Source organism: Chiloscyllium plagiosum, chromosome 4 (genome assembly GCF_004010195.1).
Source record: "Chiloscyllium plagiosum isolate BGI_BamShark_2017 chromosome 4, ASM401019v2, whole genome shotgun sequence".
Classification (NCBI taxonomy): domain Eukaryota; kingdom Metazoa; phylum Chordata; class Chondrichthyes; order Orectolobiformes; family Hemiscylliidae; genus Chiloscyllium; species Chiloscyllium plagiosum.
In genome coordinates this window covers 54,363,598-54,386,759 of record NC_057713.1, presented here as the reverse complement: position 1 = coordinate 54,386,759, position 23,162 = coordinate 54,363,598, and the positions used below count along the sequence as shown (strand labels likewise).

The 23,162-nt window shown below is 40.4% G+C and overlaps 1 protein-coding gene across 1 annotated transcript in view; it reads right to left on the bottom strand.

Moving 5' to 3' along the window:
- The window catches only part of rock1 (Rho-associated, coiled-coil containing protein kinase 1), a 205,992-nt gene that overhangs the window by 129,940 nt on the left and 52,890 nt on the right, over nucleotides 1-23,162 (bottom strand). Inside the window, exons 2-6 of the mRNA XM_043688241.1 lie at nucleotides 20,160-20,241; nucleotides 15,746-15,846; nucleotides 9,424-9,561; nucleotides 4,195-4,370; nucleotides 3,414-3,498 (exon numbers count right to left, since the gene is read on the bottom strand). Of these exons, the coding sequence (XP_043544176.1) occupies nucleotides 3,414-3,498; nucleotides 4,195-4,370; nucleotides 9,424-9,561; nucleotides 15,746-15,846; nucleotides 20,160-20,241 (582 nt within the window). The remainder of the gene's footprint in view (nucleotides 1-3,413; nucleotides 3,499-4,194; nucleotides 4,371-9,423; nucleotides 9,562-15,745; nucleotides 15,847-20,159; nucleotides 20,242-23,162) is intronic.

The following is a 23,162-nucleotide window of genomic DNA, read 5'->3' as shown; positions in this document are numbered from 1 at the left end:
AGGAAATTTACAATTGAATATGGATAGGCCAAAATTTGGCAGATGGAATTAAATGTGGATAGAGTCATAGGCATAGAGTCATACAGCACAGAAACAGACCCTTCGGTCCAACTTGTGCATGCTGACTAAATTTCCGAAACTAAACTAGTCCCATTTGCCTTTACTTGCCTCCAAAGCCCTCTAACCCTTTCCAATTCATGTACCTGTCCAATATTTTTTATTTGTTGCAACTGCACCTGCATCTACCACTTCCTCTGGGAGTTCATTCCACATACAAATCACTCTCTATGTGAAAAAGGTTGTCCCTCAGGTCCATTTTAAATCTTTCCCCCTCACCTTAAAATTATGCCTCTAGTTTTAAACTCCCCTACCCTAGGGAAAAGACCTTTGCTATTTACCTTATCCATGCCCCTCACATAATATGTTTGTAAACCTCTTTAAGTGTTGTTAAGAAGGCATATGGTGTGCTGGCTTTCATTAGTAGGGGGATTGAGTTTAAGAGTACTGAGGTTATGTTCTATAGTATCCTGGTTAGACCACACTTGGAATATTGTGTTCAGTTCTGGTCGCCTCATTATAGAAAAGATATGGAAGCTTTACAGAGGGTGCAGAGGAGATTTACCAGGATGCTAACTGGATTGGAGGGCATGTCTTATGAAGAAGGGTTTAGGGAGCTAGGGTTTTTCTTATTGGATCAAAGAAGGATAAGATGTGACTTGATATAGGTGTACAAGATGTTAAGAGGCTAGATAGAGTGGATAGCCAGAGACATTTTCCTATGGCGGAAATGTCGATCACGAGGGGCATAATTTTAAGGTAATTGGAGTAAGGTTTAGGGGAGATGTCAGAGGTAGGTTCTTTACTCGGCGAGTGGTGGGTGTGTGGAATGCACTGCCAGCAGTGGTAGTAGAGTCAGATATGTTAGGGACATTTAAGCAACTCTTGGATAGGCATGTGGAAGTTAGTACAATGAAGGGTATGTAGGTTAGTCTGATTTTCGATTAGGATCAAAGACCAGAACAACATCGGCTGAAGGACCTGTCCTGTGCTTTACTGTTCTATGTTATCCCTCAACCGTCTATGCTCCAGGGAGCAAAAGTCCTAGCCGATCCAGCTTCTCAAAGCTTTCAATACAGTTGCAACATAACATCCCAACTCCTATAGTCAATTGTCTGAGAAATGAAGTGTGAGGTTATCCATTTTGGTCGCAAAAATAGAAAGACAACTTATTATCCAAACGGAGAGAAACTTTACAGAGCTTTGGTGTAGAGAGATCTGGGTGTCCTTGTGCATGAACTGCAGAAAACTAGTACAGCAGGTATTAAGGAAAGCAAATGGACTTTTGGCTAAAGGAATGGAGATAAAAGTAGTAAAGTACAGTGAATGCAACTGTAAAAGGTATTAGTCAGATGACACCTTGAATACAACATACAATTTTGGTTCCCTTGAGGAGGAATGCAGTTGCACTAAGATAGTTCAGAGGAGGTCTACTAGATTGAGTTCAGAGATAAGAGGTCTTAGGAAGTAAGCTTGAGCAGTTTAGGCCTATACTCTTGAAAGTTTAGAAGACTAGGAGAAGATCTGAGGTAAGTAAGATGCTAAGGGGATCCACAACATGGATGTAGAAAGGACATTTCCTCTTATGAGTCAATCTGGAAAGAGAGGTTGCAGTTTTAGGATAAGGGGTAACAGATTTAAAACAGAGATGAAGAGAAACTACTTTTCTTAAAGAGTCGTGAATCTGTAGAATTCACTATCCCAGAATGTGGTGGATTACAGGACACTGAATAAATTTGAGGAGAAAATAGACATATTTTTAATATTTTTAATCAGGAAAGTGGAGTCGAGTCTGATGTCAGATCCACCATGACCATATTGAATGGTGGAGCAAATTCAAAGGGGCTAAATTCCCTACTTTTGCTCTGAGTTCTTATGGATAAAGGAATGAATGACGGACAGAAAACAGACTTAGTTTAAATGGGTTATATTCATGTGATGAACTGTAACTCCACAGGGGATCAGTGCTGTTTCTTTGCTCCATATCATATGTAATACATTTCTCATACAAGTCCAAATCAATTCACAAGCTTTATTAATGACTTGGGTGAGGAACAAATCTCAGTACCAATATAAATAGGAAATCAAGTTGGGAGGGTGAATCAGAATTTGCATAGGGATTCAGACAGGTTAGGTGAATGAGCAAAGAAATTGATAGGTGGTACGTCATGTGGGAAAATATGGATTTTTGTACAATGGTGGGAAGAATAGAAAAACAGATTATTATTTAATGCAGATAAACTATAAATCTTGAAATACAGAAAGATCCTGATACCAGTGTCCATAAATCACATGAGGTTAGCATGTAGGTACAACAAGAAATTAGGAAGACAAATGGAATATTGGTCTTATTAGAAAGTAGATGGAATATGAAAGTAGGGAATTCTTGCTACAACTATACAGAGAATGATGAGAACAGGTGCAGAGAACATGTACAGTTTTGATTTCTTTATTTGAGGTATGTTCGCATTGGAGACAAATCAGAGAAGGTTGATTTTGGGTTGAAAGGGTTGACTTATGAAGAAAGGTTGAGTCTATCCTCGTTAGATTTTAAAAAGTTATTGTAGTCTTGGCAGGATCTGAGAATTTGGAGGCACAGTTCCAAAATATTGGGTCTCTTGCCTAAGATGGAAATGATCCAGAATTTCTTGTCTTGAGGCTGTTAATCTTTGATTACTCCGGACAGCAGTGTAGGCTGGGTCATGTGACATATAGAAAACTGAGTTGGACAGTTACAAGGAAGTGAAGGGCTTTAGATGGTAGGCAGAAAAGTGGAGTTAAGGCAACAGTTGGATCAGTAATGCATTTATTGAATGGTGGGGACAGGCTAGTGGGATCAAATGGCCCGATCTTACTCCTATTTCATATGTCCTGTTCTCATTTGCTTATGGAGCCAGACAGCTACATGAGGAAGAAAGGAATAAACGGTTATGATGGTAGATTTAAAGTAGAAAAGATGACATGCTCAATTACAGCATAACTGGCATAAACTGGCTGAGTCGAAAGGCCTGTTTCTTTGCTCTATATCCGATGTAATACATTTCCTAAGCAAGTCCAAATCAATACAGAAGTCACAAAACATCTATGAGCTGGGATATTTTCACCAAGTTCGGAAAATGTGATTAAAACACAAGCAGTGCGTTGTCATCTGATCCTTGGAAAGCATTACACTTAGCAATAAATATATCCTGTATTACTCAAAGACACAGTAATGGTTGATTATGTAATTCAGATATCAAGATAAGAAAAAAAATCAGGTCACTTCATCAAACTTTGAAACGCCAGATTCAGAAAAAAAATTAGAGATTAACACGTTTTCAATGACAAATTATCCAACATGGGATAAGGTGACTTACTTTATTCATCTTCATGCAAGTTCCAAAATCTGCCAATTTTAAGTGACCAGCTTTGTCAAGCAACATATTATCTGGCTTCACATCTCTGATAAAAAAAGCAAAAAAAACACTTTTATAATAAAATAAAAGGGTAGCTTAAATGCTAATAATCAAAGTTCTTGCAAACATGTAATTTAGACGCATGGTACACACAACATGCACAATTACATGCACTCCAAGACAAATAATACAGTTTAATTCACAACCTTAGGATGGCCCAAAGCTCTTTACAGTTAATGACATTTTCTTGGTATCTGTTCACTATTGTCACGTCATTAATATGACTGCTGATAATGGCCAGAAAAAAAAATTGATGTGATAATAATGAACCGGTCTGTTTTAGTGATGTTGGATAAATGAAGTACAAGTATTGACAGATAAGCAGGGAGAATTTTCCTGCTTTTCTTCAAGGTAGTGTCATGGATCTTCTGCGACTGTCTCAGAGGTCAAACAAGACCGAAGTTTAATGTCTCATCCAAAATATGATATCAATGAGAGTGCAGCATTCCTCATTACTGTTGGCTGGAGCTCGTACTCAAGTCTCTGGAGCAGCAGTTAAACATGCAACTTTCTGACCAAGATAAAGATGTTACCACTGTGGTACCAAAACTCACACACATGCTGGTGATGTGAATCTGTCTACACACTCTATAAGACATTAAAACCATAAACACAGCTGCAAGAAATTTGGTTATCAGTTCAATTTAGAAGTAAAAATAACTATCGGAGGATGATTTATTACCTGTGAATGAAACCCATAGAATGAATGGCATCCAGGGCAAGCACAACTTCTGCTGTATAAAACCTGGCCCATTTTTCAGGCATATCGTAGTTACTCATTAAATTTACGAGATCCCCACCAGGCATATACTCCATCACCATGTAGAGATAGCGGTTATCTTGGAATGCATAGGATAGCTATTTATAGAATAACAATACATTTATGAATTCATAATACCACATTGTCAAGAGTAGCATCGCTATTACATACTATGCAAATGAGAATATCACTCACGTTGCATCAAAAACAAATTTCTGCACATGCTGTAAATGAAAATAGAAAATTCTGGAAATGTTCAGCATCTGTGATGAGATATAAGAATTTATTCTTCAGGACCATGACATTCAGTATTGCTGTAAAGGGAAACACGTTGCCAAAACTTTTTGTTATGCACTCATTAGGATAAACACAAGAATTTCAAATTTAAAATCCTCACAGCAATTTAAATTAACAGAGAAAAAGGTACTGAATGATTAGCAAGTTGATTCAAGATTCTACTGCAATTGCTGCCCAATCACAGACTCACATGTAATAATGTATATTTAGTTGTGGATATGCAACCAAGGACTGGCTGAATCATTCTGCATGCCCAAACAGATGATGTAGCCAATAGACCCTCTCCGTGCAGCTCGTGCTGTTCCAACTTTCTTCAACTGACCTCCTTAAATTTCCTCATCCCCACTATTTCATGACCTCTTCAATTTTCATCATACCAAGATGTACCCCTCACTTCCAACTTTTACTTGTTCTCCTTGCAAGTCTTCTTTCTCTATCTGGGTGCTCAGGGACCTCAATGCTTTTCAACCTGTCAGTCCAGAGCTGACCAATCATTGCTTCTGTTCCTTCGTGCCCAAATGCTGAATTACTTGTCCAGGTCTCAGCTGCAAATTGTGATTGGAGAAGATTCTGCAGCTGAGAGAGGGAAGTGACTGAACCTATGATTGGAGAAAAAGCTGTTTACTTCTCTCTCTCACCTACCTCCAATTATTGCAAAGCACTCAGTTCCCACTGTTAGTAACTGTCACTTTGATGTTCCTTTTTAAACAAAGACTAACAATTGCCAACAGCGCATCCTGATTGGCTGTTTTACAGTTTGACAGGTAACTCACACTCAAATGGATTAAGCTGCCTTTCAAGCCAGCCAAGTTAAAATTGAATGAAACTGACAGAGTTGTATCACAGAGTTCTGATTGCTTTCAGTCTGACTGGTCAGAAATCAACAAAGATATGTGAGAAACGACATGTTCCAAGTGACTATCTGTTAAAACTTTCCGAAGGTTGGATCAAAGAATTCTGAATGGATGATTTCCAAATCCCCAATGGTGAAAGTCCAAGATTTGGTGGAAATTTCTCATCCTTGACTAAATATATAAATGCAGCTTTCTTGATAAGATCACTATTTGCTATGTAAATTGCAAACTTACAAATGGGCCAAAGACTGCAACTTTCAAACCAACAAAGATCTCCGTTTACCTCAGATTACTCTGGAAAGGCAAAATTTTTAAAAATTTGAACAGATAAAGCAAGCAATTTCATATTGCTGTAATGATGAGTCTACATGAGTGGCATTTTATAACGACAGGTTCCGCTGTCAGCCCCCCCAAAAATTCTGATTATCACAACATTGAAATTCATTGTCTGAGATACCAGGCACCAACAATTGGCTGATTAAAGCAACATGTTCCTATGGTTGTGTAAAGTAGGCATGTAAAGACAGTACACAACTGGCTTCCATCTGAAAAACCCAAAACAAAACATCAAATGTGATTCCGTGATTGGGCACCATTTGCTGAACAATCAGGACTGTATTCTTTGCTATAAGAAAAGCAGTTCAACATAAACAGTCAAACATTTAGAGCCATGTCTAAAACATTTTCTAGCAATGGCATACATTCATACATTGGGATCTGTTCACTGCAAATAAAATAGGCATTGCCTGCTGACACCAGAACTGCAGGTTAACTGCACATGTGCATAGCTCCAGACTCTATGCTTCATTGTATCATGTGCAAATTCCACACTGTGCATATGCACAAAACAGGTGCGACATCTCAATGGGTCTCGGAAGGGGGGTGCGTGGAGAGAAACAACAAGGTTGGGCAGAGGAGTGATGGAAAAGAGAAAACAACATGGCTGAAGAAAGAGAGAGAATAGATCAGTTGGGCAAAGTGAGGGCCCAGGTACCAGGAGACTTTCTCCCAGTTCTCTCCCACCCCCCCTGTCTCCTGGCTCCCTTCCTACCCATGCCTTCACCCTGGTCCCTCGTCCAGAGCGCTGATTTCACCTCCACCTGGGTTCCCACTTTGCTCCCTTCTCTGTCCCAATCTCCTCGCAAGCCATATCCCTCCAAAACCAATTGTATGTGCACACGGGATTTACAAGGGTGTACAGCATACATGCACTGCTGTCAGCAAACACAGCCAACAAAATATGTTCAAGATTTGTGCCTATTTTGAATTACCGAGAAATTTGTTGAGTTTCCTGTTACATTTTCATGGCAATGCCTCAGCCAATTAGTGAACTTGCAAACTAATCAGCACCTCTGTGCTCTTGCAGTATAAATTGTTGAGAGCACTTGAAATGGATAATTCTTATATTTGTCCAGCTGCATTCAAATTAAAAGCTTCATAATTATTTACTTTCAGCAATAGTTAATGACCTTACATAAAAACTGGCAAAAGATTAAAGATGTAGCACTACATGAAAAGGAAAGAGAAAGGAAAAAAGGGAATAAAGAACAAAAATGCAATTAGGTAGAAGGTCAGAGTGATTAAATGATAAAAGATATGATAGCATGAAACAGAACAGAATGCTAACAAGAAAAGGAAGTAAATATCATGGTGGGAGGGGGGACGGGGGAGCAGATTTAAAAGGGATCTATGGGGCAACTTTCTCACACAGAGGGTGATGTGTGTATGGAATGAACTGCCAGAGGAAGTGGAGGAGGCTGGTTCAATTGCAATATTTAAAAGGCATCTGGATGGGTATATGAATAGGACGGTTTAGAGGGATTTGGGCCAAACATTGGCAAATGGGACTGGATTAATATATAATATCGCGTCAGCATGGACAAGTTGAACTGAAGGGTCTGTTTCCATGCTGTGTCGCTCGATGACTCTGTGACTATTGTGTCATTTTATTCACAATCTAGTAATGTAATGCCGGCTCCTGAAAGGGAGTTAATCTTTTGGTGGCTTTCTTCTGTACCACATTAAAAAGTCCTCAGTAAAGGTACTAAACTGAAAAATATCTTCAACAGAAACAAAAATGTCTGTAAACTCTTGGCATACACTCAAATAAGATCTCGGAATTTAAGAATAAATGTGAACTGGTGAATAATTAGCTATGTAATGTTCAATATGTTAATTTCTGGATTGTTGTCAGGCTTCAAGAAATTCTTCATGACTCTGTATCTCTTCTTCACACTATCTTAAACATTTTGTGAAATGTCTAAGTACTACGGACCACTCTCGCTGATAACATTCAAAATATTCATGACTAAAGTAAGTCAGATCTTAAGCAATGATGAGACAAAGTACAGGAGAGAGATAGAAAGCTTAGCGACATGTTGTAAAGACAGCAATCTCTCCCTCAATGCCCGCAAAATGAAGGAGCTGGCCATTGACTTCAGGAAGCAGATGGGAGAACACACTCATGCTTATATCAATGGTGCAGGTGGTCAAGAAAGCACACCAATGCCTCTACCTCAGAAGACTAAGGAAATTTGGCATATCCACAATGACTTCTTACTAGTTTTTATCAATACTTCCACAGAAAGCATCCTATCCAGAGCATCAGAACTCAGTATGACAACTGCTCTTTCAAAAACCTCAAGAAATTACAGAGTTGTGTATGCAGCCATCACACAAAACAGCCTTCCATCCGTTAATTCATTCTATACTTCTCACTGGAAAGCAGCCAACATAATCAATCTGCTGGGCAGAAGATACAAAAGCTTGAAAACACATACCAACAGATTCAAGAACAGCTTCTTCCCCACTGTTATCAGACTTTTAAAGAGAGCTCTCATATATTAAACTTGGTCTTTCTCTACATCTTCTCTGTAGCTGTAACACTATATTTTGCATTCTGTTCTGTTACCCTGATATACTTAGGTAAGGTAAGATATGCCTGTATAACAATACTTTTCACAGTATATTGATATGTGACAATAATAAACCAAATCAAAAATCAAATCAAACTGTGCACAGACCTTGCAAACAAGAAGGGATATTAAAAACAAATTCAAACCACAAGCTTGATTATTGCTATAAAAAGACACAATGTAATTTTTTTTTCATCTTGCACTAATTAAGGCTGAGAGACAAGAAAATAAAATTGAAAAGGAAACAACAATTTAAACATCACACGAAGAGGGTGCTGATTGGTTGAGCCATGGTTGCCATAGAGGTAAAGCTGGAATTGTTAATCTTTGTAGTTGAATAACCAAGAAGTGCAATAGAAGGACAAATTCCTCTTTATCTATATAGAATAGAATCCTTGATTGCTGCACTCCATAAATATTTACATTAACTCCAAAATGTGCAAATCACACAACATAAACATTATACAGGGCAGTGTAAGTTATGAATTACGTCTAATACAATATTTTGTGTTCAAGATCTTCTTGAATTAGAGAGACATGATCTGCATGTCTGGTTGAAAATAGTTTTATTTGGAACTTTTAACTTTGAAAATAGTGTGCCTTGCAACTTTCCTCCCTCCAAAAACCATAGATAGCTTCCTGCATTGAGTGTCTCATACAACAGTTTCCCTTTTGTAGGTTGTGATAGTAGTTACTATTCATCAGTAAACCATGAATGGGTCATCAGATTATTTAATTGTGGAAAATTGTAAATCTATTGCCCTTATCTCAAGCAATGCACAGCGCCTTTGCACATTCATAGTATCACAGTAAATTTTTGCTTTCTTAATCCATACTAGTGATGTCCCAGCTGACATAACATAAATGCCATCAGATCAGGAACGAATCTGGGACCAGTTGTGCAGTTTTAGTTGGTTTTGATTGTTTGTTAATCTCTCAGATTTAGGACAACTATTTTTCACTTTGAACATCATTGGTAATAATTTAAATATGAGGATTTTCAGATAAAATAAACTTGATTTATACACATATTTTCAAAGCCACTCAAGACAATTGTATTGATAGTAATAACAAATTTAAAATACCTGTACAACCCATGGACTATTAGCAAAAGCCATGATGCCCCTCTCTTCCCAAAAGAATGCTGAATCAGATCGCTTAATCATCTCAAACTTGCTGAGTAGTTTCATTGCAAATACTTTTCTTGTACCTCTGTGTCTCACCTTAAAAAGAAATATTGCAGTAGTAGTTAAATCAAAGAAGAATAACCATGCTATCCTGTCTTGCTGTCACAGTAATTTTTAGTTAACTACCTGTAAGACTCATAAAGGCTTAATAGTATAAAAAGCCTACAGGAATATGCAAAATAGAGGGATGAAGTAAAAAAAATTAAGAAAACAATGAGAAAATATTAGCAGCTAAATCCATGGAAAATATAAAGATGCATTTATCAGTAAATTGTGTGTAATAGCATAATGAGAAAGGGTAGGAACAAGCAGATATACAAGGTAACTTTTGCACCAATAATGATGATGTTGGTAAGGTTCTTAATGAGTACTTCGTCTCTATCTTCACAAGGATGATGGCTGATGAAGACATTCTAGTTAATGAGGAATGTGGAATATTCAATACCACAAGCATAATGCAAGAGGAAATACTGAAGAGATTGACATCCTTGAAGCTGGATAAATCAACACAGCAGATGATTGGCGTCACAGGCTGTCAAAGGAAGGCAGGCGCGAATTTACACGTGATCTGAGGTTCAATTTCCTATCTTCACTAGTTATAAGCAAGATACTAGAGGATTGGAGATCTGCAAATTATATACCATTGTTTTAAAAGGATGTCAGGGATAGACCAAATAATTATAGCATATCCAATGATGGGCAAATTATTAGAATCAATTCTGAGAGGCAGGATAAACTGACATATACAAAGACATGTTATTAACAGGGATACTCAGCATGGCTTTATTAAGGGAAGGCCATACCTTACCAACTTAATTGGATTAACAAGGAGACTTGATGAGGGGTGTGCAATGGATGCTGTCTACTTGGAATTTGGCTTGGTTTCATACTGCAGACTGATCGATTCAAGGTACTGTAAGACGCTGGACCCAAAATTGGTTCAGTGATGGGAAATAAAGGGTAACAGTCAATGGATGTTTTTGTGAATTGAAAGCAGTCATCAATGGAGCTTCATAGGGCTCAGTTTTGACTCCTTATTTGTTGTACGTATTAATGATTTGGAGTTAAGTATGGGAGGTACGACTGGGAAATTTGCAGATGGCAAAAAAAATTGACGTGCAGTCAATAGTGATAAGGTTAGTGATTGACTCCAGAATGTTATCAATAATGTGGGTCAGTCGGTGGAAGGGTGGCAAATGGAATTCAATCCAGAGAAGTGTTAGGTAATGTATTTGGGGAGAACAAACAAATAGGTACTACATAGGGGCAGCACAGTGGCTCAGTGGTTAGCACTGCTGTCTCATAGCACCAGGGACCAGGTTCAATTCCACCTTCGGGCAACTGTGCGGAGTTTGTACGTTCTCCTTGTGTCTGCATGGATTTCCTCCAGGTTCTTCGGTTTCCTCCCACAGTCCAAAGATGTGCAGGTTAGGTGGATTGGTTGTGCTAAATTGCTCATAACGTCAAAGGATGTGTAAGTTAGTTGAATTAGCCATGGGAAATGCAGGGTTACAGGGACAGAGTGAGGGCTCAGTGTGGGATGCTCTTCAGAGAGTTGCTGTGGACACAATGAGCCAAATTGCCTGTTTCCACACTGTAGGAATCCTATGATTCTATTCTACATTATAAATAGGAGGATATTGACAGGCGTAGAGTTCTTTGAGTACATATCCACAGGTTCTTGAAGATAATAGGACTGGCAGCTCACTGGTAAAGAAAGAATATGTGGTACTTCTTTTTATTGCACAAAGTAATAAACATTTTTTAAAAAACCACAGGGATCCAATGCTGAAACTGGACAAAAGGCTGGAACTATGATAAAAAACATAGGTTAAGCCACAGTTGGACTTTTGTGTTCAGTTCTAGTCTCTGAATTCCAGGAAAAGCATAATTGCTCAGGCGAGTGTACAGTGGAGATTTACAAGAATGTTGCTAGGATTTGAAAGAAGAAAGATTGGATAAGGAAAGATTGCTCTCCAAGGAGGCTGAAGGGGTGACTTAATTGAGGTGCACAAAATGATGAGGAACACATAGCAAAAACCCACTTCGCATAGCAGACAGAATCAGTTACCAATTGCACTGATTTCAGATATTGGGTGGAAGGTAGAATAAGAAAAAATCTTTTCACTGAGAGGAAAAAGGGGTTCTAGAAGTGCTGCTCATTTGCTGGTGGAGGCAAAGACCCTCAACTTATTTATCCACACCTGAAGTGTTGCAACTTGTAAGGCTACATATCAGGTGCTGGAAGATGGTATTAGAATTGGTAGCTAGCTTTCTTTTCCCCTTTTTTGGCTGGCACTGACATGATGGGCTGAATGCCCCCTTCTTGTGCCACAACTATCCTATGTTGCTATGGCTAGCTCAATCACGCAATAACTCAGTTGGGGGATACAAGTTCATACTGAAGCGGTTAACTTAGTACAGTCTCAGCACACAGGCTTGCATTCGCACTGGTAAAACTTGAAAGTGTAGGAAAATAGAGGTAGTGCATGTTTTCTAAAAACTGGTCCTTATGTAAATAAACACTATGGTTTACTGCTTTAATTGCACGGCAAAACAAAACCATTTTCTTAACAAGATCATGACAATTTAAAAATTACAAACAGAAAGCACATATCAGAATAGCTATAAAAATGCTTTGAAAAAAATTACACAATAGACAGGCAGGGGGCTGGAAGAACACAGCAAGCCAGACAGCATCAGAGGACAGAGAAGCCAACATTTTGGGTGTAACCCTTCTTCAGGACTGGGGGTGGGTGTAGGGGGAGCTGTAGATAAAGGGGTGGCGGGGGCAGGGTGGTGAAGTGGGGATAAGTGAAGACAGGTAGAGGGTATGATCTGGTTGGTCAATGGGAGGAATGAATATGGTTGGCGGCAAGGAGGAGTGGAAGGGAGCAGGATGGGCTGGAAAGAGAGTCGGTGGATGGGAAGGGAGGGTTGGAGAAATTGGAGAACTCAATGTTGAGTCCTCCGGGCTGTAGGCTGCCCAGGTGGAAGGTGAGGTGTTTTTCCTCCAATTTATGGTGTGCATCATTGCTGCAATGGAGGAAGCCCAGGTCATATCGGAAAAGGAGTGATTAAAATGGACAGTGACTGGGAGGTCCTGTCGGCCCCTGTGGACATGGCTGCCATTCTTGATGAACCATTCCCTAAGTTTACACTCAGTTTGCCCAAGGTAGAGAAGATCACATCAGGAGCATCTGATGCAGTAAACTAGGTTGGAAGAGAAGCAGGTGAACCTCTGTCTCACCTGAAGGACTGATTGGGGCCCTGGATGGAGGTGAGGGAAGGTGGTGTACCGGCAGGTTTTGTGTCTTTTCCAGTTGCAGGGGAAGGTACCTGGGTTTTTTTTGGGGGGGGGATGCTAGTGGACAGAATGGTGCAAACCAAGGAGTGTCAAAGGGAATGGTCCTTGCGGAAGGCAGAGAGCAGTGGGGAGGGGAAGATGTTCTTGGTGGTGAGGTCTTGCTGGAGTTGGCCGAAGTGTTTAAGGATGATATGTTGAATGCGGAGACTGGTGTGGTGGTAGCTGAGGACAAGAGGGACTTTGTCTTTAATGCATGGGGTGGGGGGAGAATTAGAGCAGTGGAACAGGGAATGGAGGTGGTGTGGCAGAGGGCTGCCTGGATGATAGAGGGAGGAAAAGCACTTTGTTCGAAATAGGTGGACATCTGGGATGCTCGCGAGTGGAATGCCTCCTCGTCCGAACAGATGCGGCAGAGGTGAAGGAATTGGAAGAATGGGACGGAGTTCTTGCAGGATACTGGACGGGTGGAGATAGTTTTGGGAGTCTGTGGGTTCGTAGTAAACGTCTGTTTGGAGACTGTCGCAGGAGATGGAGATGGTAAGGTCTAGAAAGGAGAGGGAGTTGTCCGAGATGGACCAAGTGAATTTGAGGGCGGGAAGTTATAGGCAAAATCAATGAATTGCTCTAGTTCAGCCCAGGTGTAGGACGCTGCACCGTTGCAGTCATTGATGTAACGGTGGAAGATTTGGGGCACAGTGAGAGACTGTTCAATATACCAAACAAAGAGGTAGATGTAGCTGGGGTCCATCCGGGTGCCCACAGCCACCCCCTTGATTTGGAGGAAATGGGAGGAGTTAAAAGAAAAATTGCTGAGGGTGAGGACGAGTTTGGCGAGGCGGGTATTGGTGGAGCGGGATTGGGTGAGTCTGTTGGAGAGGAAGAAGCAGAGGGTCTGGAGGACATCCTCGTGGGGTATGGTCATGTATAGGACTGCCTCCAAGTCACCTTCCATTTTAACTCCCCTTCCCAGTCCCTTTCCGACATGACCATCCTTGGCCTCCTCCGTTGCCTCAATGAAGCGCATTGCAAATTGGAGAAACAACACTTCATCTTGGGCAGCCTACAGCCAGGAAGACTTAACATTGAGTTCTCCAATTTCAAAGAACCCCCTTTCCATCTCCCGACTCCCTTCCCAGCAAAGCCCCTTCCCTCCCTTTCCCTTCCAGTCCTCCCTGCCACAAACTGTATTCATTCCTCCCGCTGACCAATCAGGTTGTACCCTCCACCTATCCCCACTTCACCACCCTGCCCCCGCCACCCCCTTTATCTGCAGCTTCCCCCACACCCACTCCCAGTCCTGAAGAAGGGTTTCACCCGAAATGTCGACTTCTCCATCTCCTGTTGCTGCCTGGCTTGCTGTGTTCTTCCAGCCTCCTGCTGGTCTATTTTGGAATCCAGCATCTGCCGTTTTTTTGTCTCTTGAAAATATTACACAGCAGCCATTATCCGAATACCAATTATCCAAAAATCGGATTATCGGAAGGACATCTTGAGGTCCCGATGGAAACATAACATCAAAGACATGTTTCCAAACAGTGATCGCGTCCTTTGTTTACAGTGAATAAACAAGCACTGTCTCCAAATGACTGACTGCCCACGCTCTCTCTCCCCACACTTTCCCCAGAGTTCTACACAGAGGTGTACTCTAAACCACACCCCCCCCCTTCCCCAGACAATCTCTCCAACACTGTCCAGCACAGGGCAAAGGTGGAACCTGTCAAAAAGTTGCAATAAAAAGTTATGTGTGGGGCTGTGGCTGCGTGCGTGCATGCTCTATTCAGAGACTTCTGGATTAGTGGTGCTGGAAGAGCACAGCAGTTCAGGCAGCATCCAAGGAGCTTCGAAATCGACGTTTCGGGAAAAAGCGGCCTGAATTTCAAAAGCCCTTTTGATGCTGCCTGAACTGCTGTGCTCTTCCAGCACCACTAATCCAGAATCTGGTTTCCAGCATCTGCAGTCATTGTTTTTACCCTATTTAGAGACTTACCCAACAAAGGAAACTGCAGCAGCAGCAGTCCTGTTGTTGGTGTCCATTCCGGCTGCCTCAGAGAGGGGCGGGTGTGTACCGGGTGGGGCAGCGGTGTTGGATGGGGTTGGGGACAGGGGGCGTTGTTGGACAGGGTTGGGAGGGGTGGGGCGGTGTTTCTCGGGGTTGGGGGCGGGGCCTCACGCGCTGGGTGCTGCTGCAGTCTCCTGAACGGGGAGCAGACTTTAAAAACTCCGAGTCCCAGAGGAAAGGCATTTAATTGATTAACCAAGTAATCGATTATCCGAACAAAATAGTGCCCGCCCATCATGTTCAGATAATCGAGGTTCCCCTGTACACTCATTCCTCGGAAACTGTACAAAATACACTTCGGTGAATAAAGCTTCACCTTATGTTGCATGCTATACTTTATTAAATTGATAAATAACTAGTATCATGATAAGGACATCACATTAAATATGATACTTTAATAGAGTAAATTGAAAAATGCTAATTGTTAGAAATGTAATTTGCAAGCACATTTAAAAAAGAACCTCTGCATCAATACAATCATGACTAATCTTCTACATTAAACCTCATCTCACCATATAATCTCCTACCATTCCATAATTTTCAAAAATCAAATGGTAGTCATGACACAATCCAGGGTCACCATGGTCAACCACTCCTAAACTTTGAGCCGTTCATTGGATGATGAGCTAAGAAGAATTTCATGGCTCAAATTGAGGATTTTCCTTTTCACCAAAAAGAAAACAAGTATTGTTACAGCAATCCCATTTCCAGGAATGAAATGAAACTGCAATTCTGAAACCAAAGACTGCTGTTCCTTCACTACGTGGTGTTGTAGGCTGGAACATTCCGAATGTTTCATTGCTTGAAATTCTGGACTCCCAACACAAAATGAATAAGTTAATGCCATAACCCACCAGCTGAACTTCACCAAATGCTCCTCTCCCAATCACTTTAACAACTTCATAATCTTCTGCTTTCATTCTTAAATCCCGAACTTTGCTCATTGCATCTTTGTCTGTAAATTAAATGCAGAAAGTGTTAGTCACAATTGCTATGAAGATGAACTCTGCTGACAGGCAAAGTAATGAGGTTTAATACTGTCCATGTTTTGGGCACTAGTAGAGTCATTATAGATTAAAAAGGCAACAACAGTGCATTTTGTACACGGCACGGCATATACCATCTTGGTGAAAGCATTTAGTGTACAGTTAACATCCACTAGAATTTAGCAGAGCATATCAATCATGACATCAATCAGCATGCAATGCTGACATGATGCCATAGCCTCTATTTTGAAGGACAGTGTTCCAGCTAAAGCCCTCTCTTAAATTTGTACAATTGAACATATATTAAGCATCAGCAAGGCCATTGAACACCACGATTTAAAGGGATCATTAAGTACTTGAAAAGTTTATATTTCATTTACTTTGATTGTTGCTAATATATAAGAGAGAATGTTTCTTCTTTAGATGAAGAGCATAACTAGATGGGCATTAACATAAGACTCCAAGAATGAATTCAGAAGAAGAAAATTCTGTACCCACAAAAAGGTGAGAATGTAGATATTGCTACCACAGAAAGTGATTTATGTGAATAGCATAGATGCATTTGAGGGAAAACTTGACAAATGCCTGAGGTGAAAGGAAATACCTGATTAAGTTGGCAGATTTAGATGAAGATAGATGGAAGGAAGATCAAGTAAAGCATAACACCATCATAGACGCGAGGCCAAATGATCTGTTTCTGCGTTGTTTGATGTAATCCTATGTAAAGCTTTCTTAAAGGAAACACTATCAGCAAGAATTACAAAAAACAATTGATAATTATATAAAAGATCTACAGCAAGAAGTAGCATGAGCAATTGAGGAAGTATAAAAATAGTGGTATGATTTTTTAGCAGAAATAGTGCAAATATGAAATGTGATTGCTCAGCAGAGAGTGTGGCAAGTGGTTGAAGAGATCCATTTTAGGGATCCTCCTATGTAATTTTAGCTTGAGAATTCAGGAACAACATTAAAATGTCAAAAAATATGAAACTGCACATTTTTGGAAGCAGGAATATGGAAATGAATGACACCTTCCATGCTAAAATATTAAAGACAGTAAAACAAGTAGCATAAACATAAGGCAAAAATTAGTTGTTATACTTAATTCAAAAACATGGCGTTCATTGAATGAAAAAAATGAAATGATCCATAAACTGAAAATAATTTTTAGCAAATCAATTGGCTGTAGTAGCCATTAGGTGAACAGTACTGTCCCAGAGATGTCCCTCAAAGTTGAAGTTCAAGGATGCTACGGATTTTCTCTTATGCTTGCATAGGATCAGTCACTGGCAAATCAAGAATTTGTTGCTCGTCCCTAATTGCTTTTGACTGAGTGGCTTATCCTAACATTTCAGGGGCAGTTAATAGTTAACCACATTGTTAACAGTCTGAAGTAAGATGTGTGCCAGACTTCCTTCCCTATAGGTTATTCATGAATCAGCTGGGTTTGCCTGGTCACCAGCAGACTAACACTTAATTCCAGATTTTAATGATTTTGAATCTTATCATCTGCCAATGTAAAATGTGAACTGATGACTCCTAAACATTAGCCTTGGTCTCTAGATTACCAGAGTCAAGATTAGAGTGGTGCAAGAAAAGCACAGCAGGTCAGGCAGCATCCAAGGAGCAAGAAAATCGGGCAAAAGCCCTTCCCCTAATACAGTCATAGAGATTAGGTCTCTTTTATATCTTTCCCCTCTCACCTTAAACCTATGCCCTCTAGTTCTGGACTCCTCGACCCAAGGAAAAAGACTTTGCCTATTTATCCTTTCCATGCCTCTCATAATTTTGTAAATCTCTATAATGAAGAGCTTTTGCCCGAAATGTCAAATTTCCTGCTCCTCGGATGCTGCTGTTCTTTTCCAGCACCATTCTAATCTTGACTCTGATCTCCAGCATCTGCAGTCCTCACTTTTGCCTCTAGATTACCAGTCCAGTGACATGACTATTATGCCATTGCCTCCCCCTAAATACCTGGGAGAAATCTGTGATTTTATTTTAAAATATGCTTTCATGAAATGTGGGTGTTGCTGGCAAGAACAGCATCTGAAAGAGTGGTGGAGATTTCATAAAATGTGCAAGAGAATGCAGAGACCATTGAAACAGCGGAAGAAAGCAACGCTTAAAAAGTGAAAAAGATGGTTGGAGGCTGTATAAAGAGCATGAGTAAGCAGTGGAGACTTTATAAAGAGCAAAATAGATTGGTGGAGATGTCATAATATATTTGAGTAAGAGACAGAAATTTCAGGAGAGCGAGTGTGCAGCAGGGGCCACTGAAGGAGAGCAGTAGAAGCTGCATAAAACATGTGGGAATTTTATGGAGATTGCATAAAGAGGCTGCATAAAGGGAACAGGAGAGCAGCAGAGGCTGCATAAAGTGCACAAGGGCAGGTTGGAGGCTGCTTAAAGAGCACAAGGGAGCATGGTGGAAGCTGCATAAAGAGCACAGAGTGGCGGAGGCTGCGCAAAAAATGAGAGTTCGGTAGAGGCTGCACAAAGAACAGGAGTGTGTGGCAGAGGCTGCACAAAGAACACTCAAAAGCGGCAGGGACTGCATAAAGTGCACAACAGAGTGGTGAAAGCTGCATGAAGATCACAAGAGAGTGGCACAGGCTACATAAAGAGCACAAAAGAATGGCAGATGTTGACGAAAGTGCACAGCAAAGTGACGGAGGCTGCATAAAGAACCCAAGTGAACAACACTGGCTATATAAAGAATACGAGAGCACATCCAGGCTGCATGTAGAGCATAAGAGCATGGCAGAGGCTGCATAAAGAGCAAACAGAGCAGCACTGGCTGTAAAAAGAGCACAAGACAGCAGCGCAGGCTGCATAAATAGCACAGGGGAGTGGAGGATATTGCATTAAGCCCACAAGTGTGACGGAGATTGCTAAACTGCACAACAAAGCAGTGCAAGCTGCATAAAGATCTCAAGAGAGACACAGAGGTTGCATAAAATGCACAAAAGCACGGCCGAGGATGCATAAAAAGCACGAGAGTATGGTAGAGGATGCATAAAGAGCACAAGAGAAGGCTGCATAAAAACATACAGCAGAAGCTGTATAAACAGCAAAAGTGGTGGCTACACAAAGAATGCAGGAGAGCAGTGGAGGCTCACAAAGAGTACAAGATGGCAGAGGCTGCATAAAGAGTTCAAGAGCACACCAGAGGCTACATAACAAGTATGAAAATAGGGTGGATGCTACCTAAAGGGCACAGGAGAGAGGTGGAGGCTTCATGAAGAGCAGGACAGTTAAAAACATAATAACATGGCAAATGTTACATAAAATAAATGAAAGAGCAGTGGAGGCTATCAGTTATAGCACTAAAACTAGTATGTTCAAAATCATTTTTTTGTTTATTGATTTGTGCAACATAATAAATGGTAAAATAGCCTCTTGAATGTTAGTATTGCAACCATCTTCCAGAAATGCAATAGTCAGATATTTGTTTCCAGTTGATTCTTTGATGCGTTGTAGACCATAAGAAATAGGAACAGAAGAAGCCTCTCAAGTCTGCTCTGCCATTCAGTCGGATCATGGCTGAACTGACATTCCTCACAAACAATTCTGTCCTTTCTCCATAACTCTTGAATCCCCTACTGATCAAGAATCTAGCTATTTTCTAAATATACACAAGGACTCTGCCTCCACAGCTCTCCGTGGCAAGGAGTTCCAATCTTTCACAACCCTCAGAGAAAGAAATTCCTCCTCATCTCAGTCTTAAATTGGCAGTCCTTTAAGTTAAAAGATGAAAACAGAGCATGTGCAGTTCTGAAGAAGCAACAGTGACGTGAAAACCTTGTGTTTCTTTATTTACAGATGTTTAATTGGCCTGTTCAATATTTCCTGTGTCCTCAAAACTTTGCTCTTCCTTTTAATTCACTTTATTTCCTCGGCCTTGTGATTTGTTTTTGTCCTTAGTCCTTATATCTTATTCATTAAAGGTGGACCACTAATATTGTTGTTCACCAAAAGTCACAGATACTGCACTGCCCTGGCTCAGCTAAAACTTCTGGCAAAACATAGAGCAAAACTGTGGCCAGAAGATGATTATATTAAGATAACTAATAGAACACACAGGGACATACTTTGCTCCAAGAAAACTGAGGCCTCTGCTTTCAGATTTCTTCCAGAAAGAAGCTATACATTCAAGCTATTGATGTTTTGTTTTGTCAAACATCCTAATAATTATAAACTATACAAATTTGAAACTTATACGAGGTAGTAGTTTAAGTGTTGCCTAGACTATCTATTTTATATACAGTTCTGTAATACTCACATCGATTTATGAAGCTGTCAATATTCTTGTTTTTTCTTAAGGCAGGAAAGTCCAAATCATAAATTAAGGCATCCAAGCTATCCTACAACAGAAAACAAATTTTGTTTTAAATGAAAGACAGAATGACTACAGTAACATATATGAAAATAAGAAGATACTGTGTTCAAAATGTTTATTTCCAGCACTTTATGACATATACTACATTGAGTGTTTAAAAAATGATCAGACTAAATGGTGACATTACTTGATATTCATCAAAACTGATATTTTAAAAAAATGTTTTCATGGTGTGTGGGTATCACTGGCAAGGTCAGCATTTATGGCACACCCTTATTACCCCTGGCCAAAGTGTCATTGAGCCACTTTCTTAAACTCCTGCTACTCTTGGAGTGTAAGGACACCCACAATGCCATTAGGAAGAGAGCTCCAGGTTTTTGATCAAACGGCAGTGAAGGAACGTCGATAGAGTTCCAAATCAAGGTGGTGCGAGAGTTGGAGCATGTGCAGCTGTCGTTACTCCCATGCACCTACTGCCCTTGATCTTCAAAGCTGTAGAGGCAGTGGGTTTGAAAGATGTTGTTGAAGTAGTCTTTGTGAATTACTGCAATTCATCTTGTAGATGGTACATACTGCTTCCGCTGTGTTTTAGTGGTGACAGGAGTGAATGTTGAAGGTGGTGGATGGTGTACTGATCAAACAGACTGTTTGGTCCTGAATGCTGTCAAAATTCCTGACTGCTATGGAAGCTGCATTCATCAAGATGAGTATTCCATCACACTCTTATGCCTTATAGGCAATGGACCCCTGACTTTGGGGACACTGGTTACATGCCACAGAATGACTAGCATATGACTTTTTCTTGTAGTCACAGTATTTAGACAACTGACTCAGTTCATGTTTGGTCAATGGTAATCCTTAGGATATTGCTAGTAAAGGATTCACTGATGGGAATGGCATTAAATGTCTAGGGCAATAGTTAGCATCGCTTGTTTGAGGTAATCATTGCCTGGTCTTGCGTGGCTCAAACGTTACTTGCCACTTGTTCGTCCTTATGCGGAGGTGCCGGTATTGGACTGGGGTGGACAAAGTTAAAAATCACATAATACCAGGTTATAGACCCACAAGAAACCCTTAGGGGCAAAAGAGGGAAGGACCATACCCAGTGATGCTGATCACCCAGTCAGCTGTCAAGGTCCAAGGAGAGGAGGCCTAGATTCATGCCTCCGACATCAATTGGGCATCTCACAATACAGTGGGACCAGATACTGACTACCATGATGTTTGCTATTGTTATTCCAACTGTGCATGTTTTCTTTTTGTAAAGTGTAGATGACAAACTGTTAAGTCTGTAAGCTAAGATAAGGATTGTGTGATTCTCTTCGCGAGGTCTCAGCAGAATCAAAAGGGGGGGGACTGTGAGATATTCTGTTAGGAGATATTGTGTTGTAGGTTATCTTTATTACCTCACTCACCAATTCGCTATATTCATTAATACCGGGTTCCCATTCATTCATTCATTCATAACCCTTTACTAACCTGTTATTGACTCTAACACAGTTTCTTTTATTCATTCATAAAACTGCAGTTCTGTAGTATCCAAATTTAAAAACAACACTTTCAAACCCATCACTGCACTTCCACAACTTATCAGTCCTGCTGCAAGCAGTGTTTACCTCAGCATACAGAATAATACCACCCCCATCAAGTCTCCACGAAATATTACCTGTTAAATACCTTTTAACTGAGCCATTACCCCTTTAAGAAGCTAACTGACAAAACAGCACTTGCATGAAATTGCATGAATAAATGAAACTCATACCTGCTAATAGTAAATAAATCTTACCACACAGCTGCAGTAATCAGATTAATATTCTTTATTCTTTTATTACAATTTCTAACTTATGTAGAGCATATAGGCCTAGTATTTTTACTAGCATTTACTAATTTAAAAGAAAAAAGAACACCTCTAATTATACAAGCAGACCAGATAGATATCCCATCAGAAGTAGCAGCCAACAGTTTTGCACAACTTTAACTCATCTCCTGTCTCCCAGGACAGAAGCTCTTCAAACCTCTGTGTACGATAGAAGAAAAATGTGACACGAGAGTAATGATACGTAAGAACTATTGATATGTAAAGAAAAATTCAGCTGGGTGAGGATATCCATCCCAAGGAGCAGCTTGGCTATAGATCCTACCCATATAAAGGTTGCTAACTCGTGGGGGCTGAATTCAAGGTGTATGGGTTTGGTCCATTTGATTTCAATCCTGTCAGCTCCTGCTCCATAAGTTGTCCTCACTGTCCTATCTAGCGGGAGTTTGGTTTCTTGTGGACAGTTTCCCAGAGTCACTCATTGGCAATTTCCTACCGTAGACCATGTTAGCCCATCTGAAGTCTGGATGTGGGGGATTCAAAATAAAATAGCCAATAAAAGAGGCTCTTATAAGAACTGTATTTCACAATTCTATTGCTGCCTTGAAATTGTGCTGTGATTGCTGAATACAGAGGCTATTTTTGCCAATCACTGATTTCAGTCATTATTTGAACACTTGGCGTAGTCAGGCAGGATCGCTAGGGACTCCATCTAAACTGACTGGTCACTGACAGCTCTTAGAGGGTAAGAAAGGTTCCTTCTTAGAGTCTGATCAAGTCCCTGAACACTATCTCGAACCTTTCGTGAATTGGCTATTTTATTTTGAATCCCCCACATCCAGACTTCAGATGGGCTAACATGGTCTACGGTAGGAAATTGCCAATGAGTGACTCTGGGAAACTGTCCACAAGAAACCAAACTCCCGCTAGATAGGACAGTGAACTTATGGAGCAGGAGCTGACAGGATTGAAATCAAATGGACCAAACCCATACACCTTGAATTCAGCCCCCACGAGTTAGCAACCTTTATATGGGTAGGATCTATAGCCAAGCTGCTCCTTGGGATGGATATCCTCACCCAGCTGAATTTTTCTTTACATATCAATGATGGACAGATAATGTGGTCCAT